The sequence below is a fragment of the Cariama cristata genome, unplaced genomic scaffold, assembly GCF_000690535.1.
Source record: "Cariama cristata isolate BGI_N322 unplaced genomic scaffold, ASM69053v1 scaffold35081, whole genome shotgun sequence".
Classification (NCBI taxonomy): domain Eukaryota; kingdom Metazoa; phylum Chordata; class Aves; order Cariamiformes; family Cariamidae; genus Cariama; species Cariama cristata.
Window position 1 is genome coordinate 2799 of NW_009600444.1, and position 2839 is coordinate 5637.

Genomic DNA, 2839 nt, shown 5'->3' on the forward strand with positions numbered 1-2839 from the left:
CCGCACCTGCCGATCCTGCATTTCCAGCAGGCACGGGCAGAAAAACCCGATGATGGCACGGGATAACTCGCCCTGCTTCTGATCTATATCGGGATCGGCTCTAGATCACGTAAGGGGTATAAAGAGACGGGAATATTCACTGTTTCGCCCCCCACCCCTCTGGCAGAGGCTGTGCGTTAGTTCTAACGGGCCACACTCAGGTTTCAAAGGCGCTCGCTCACCTGGACATTGAAGAACTGCCTGGGAGTCACATCTGTGTACGACCCAAACACTGCGGGAAAGAGAAAGTTTTCAGTCCCGGGCACAAACACGTCTTCATCTCAGTGCGGGAAGATTAACAGGAAAAGGCATTTTCTAAGGCAGGTGGCAGGGCTGGGACCCCTCCCCAGGGCTAAGGGGAGGGTAGGACCTGCAGAGAGGGACGCAAAGATGACAATTCCCATTTTTTCCTCTTTCCTACAAGGACAGGCTAGGTGGGACGCAGGAGGCATCCCCCACCCTGAGGACTCGGCGCAGGAAAAACAAGCGACAGGCGGGGTACGGGGTGCACCGTTACCTCGGTACTGGTATAGGTGGGTGCCCTCGATCGGCCGCCGCCAGAGCTTGAAGTGTTTCTTGTCCATGATCATCTCCCCGGGCTGCTCCCCGGGAGCCCGCCTCTCGTCCCGATTTGAGATCTGGCCGCTGGTACTCGCCCGGGCTGCCGCCCTGTAACAGGCTGGACATGTTCTCCATGTGCTTCATCTCCTGGGCAGACCTGGGGGAAGACGAAAACCAAAATACCAGTTGGTAACCAAAGCCTCGTTGGGGCCTTTCTGCTACAGACGGAGCCCCACAAGACCGGCAAAAACCTTCCCAGCACGGTCCAGGCTTCACCTAAAGGGTTTTTGGTGTGGGAAGAGCAGCCTGGGGTCTCCTCTCCTGCTGGGCATGGAAAACCCCAGCCCTGCAGCCTTTTTCTTTTGTCCCAGGTGCCTGTATATATCATACAGCATTGAAAAATTGCGGCGTGCTGTGTTCAGGGGGGGCTTCCCACATCGTCTGGCAGGGTGGAAATCTAGTCTGGGGAGGAGTGCGGCTGCTGGGGAGTCCCGAAGGCAGGCGGCCCTTGCAGCACCACAAAATGTCACAGGCAGCACCACGACGGGCTGCAGGGCTTGCTCCTCAAGGAGAGGAAGGGAAAAAACCCCGTGGGACGGTTGCAGTGGTGGTGTGCTGGTGGTTTTTTAGGGGAAGCGTGCAAGGGCTTGTTCCTTGTACGGATGGGAAGTGCTTCTCCCCACCCCGGTGAGACCCGGCAGACAAACCACCCTCCATCCTTGGCAAACATCCACCTTTCCACAAAGGGAAAAAAAAAACCCCAAACCCGCAGCGGTCACCGTCGGATGCTCGCAAACCAGGATTTGTTTTCCTGGCTGAATCGAACCGAAGCTGCGCAGGATGAAACAGAAAGTTAAATGGATTTAAGAAGGATTTTCAGATCGAAGGCACCGAGGTACAAAGTCATTCACAGGATTGAGACTTGGGGTGCAAAAGGAAGCAGGGAGGGAGGAGAGGGGTGTCCCCCCCTGTTTCAGGGGTGGGCTGGCTCGTCAGAGCCTGTCTCGGTCTGCGAAGTGACAAGAAGCGAACCGCCGACGGCAGCCAAGGGGAACAGCCCCTCTCCTGCGAGAGGGAAGGAGACAGAAGTGGGGACTTCCCACAAACGTGGCTCCCCAGACCACCAACCCCCCCGTTTCAGCATCCTTCACCTACAGAAACTGGAACTGGATGGAGATCTCAGGTCTCAAAAATATTGGGGGGGAAGAAGAGGCCAGGGAAAGCTCCCACTGCTGGGATAAATCCCTCCGAGCCGCACCTTCAGCCCCCAAAAATTAAACTTTCGAGAGGAACAGCTGGTTTATCTACACTGGGAGTCCTCAACCTCCAGCAAAGAGGATCACTCACTGTCTGCAGCGCTTTCAACCCTCCGGGCGATGCCTGAAGACATTAATTATATTAAAGTAATTAGCATTGGCCGGAACTAAAGCACCGATTTGTAAGCTGCAAGGCAGGTCTCACTGGTCTGGCTGAATTAATGTTCACGGTCCCTGGAAACCACCAAGCTCCCAGCCTCCCCTGGACTGGTCTGAAAGCTTTGCAGGACAAATCTGATCCACGAACCCACCTTCCCCCAGCTTTGGGGGAAGCAGCTCTGGCGCGACGCCCCCCAAACGCTCCTCTGCACCCCCACACAGCCCTACCATCACCTTCACCGAGCAGGGAGAGCCCTGCTCCCTCCATCCCCTCTTCACCTCCGGTTTATTTAATTCGGCCTTTGCTCCGTCCCTCCGTGGGCTGACTCCTCGCACCGACGTGACAAAACCTGAACGGACTGGGTTAGCAAACCGAGACGGGGTGGGAGAGGTGCGGAGTCGGGACCAGGAGACCCTCCGGAGCTGGATCGTCTCCGAGTCTGCAGCTGAGCTGCTCCACGGAGGGCAGCGGGATGGGATGGGACCAAACCGGGGCAGGGAGCAAAGCCTCCGTGCTCCTCCTTTGCCACCTCCACCCTCATCAGAGACGAGCTAGAAAAATAACAGCCACGGGATCTACCCGCACCAAGACACGAGGCTGCTGTCGGCCTGGCCTTCGTCCCTCTGCAAACAAGCACCCATCTCGCAGCAGAAGAAACAAAATCCACAATTTTGGGGCATGGTATCACAACAGCCAGAAACCAAACCACCGTTGTAAGCGTTTGAACGGCGAGGGCTTCACGGCGCTCGCTGCAAAACCCCCACAAGCCCAGTCCCGTGCCTTAAACCTGCTCGTTTCCATTTCTAAACGAAGCCAATTGCCG

At 56.7% G+C, this 2839-nt stretch overlaps 1 protein-coding gene across 1 annotated transcript in view; it reads right to left on the bottom strand.

Moving 5' to 3' along the window:
• Nucleotides 1–708, bottom strand: part of STARD7 (StAR-related lipid transfer (START) domain containing 7) — a gene marked incomplete at both ends in the record, with an annotated part of 2352 nt that extends 1644 nt beyond the window's left edge. The window contains 2 exons of the mRNA XM_009710027.1: nucleotides 222–271; nucleotides 557–708. Of these exons, the coding sequence (XP_009708329.1) occupies nucleotides 222–271; nucleotides 557–708 (202 nt within the window). The remainder of the gene's footprint in view (nucleotides 1–221; nucleotides 272–556) is intronic.
• Nucleotides 709–2839: the final 2131 nt, after the last annotated feature.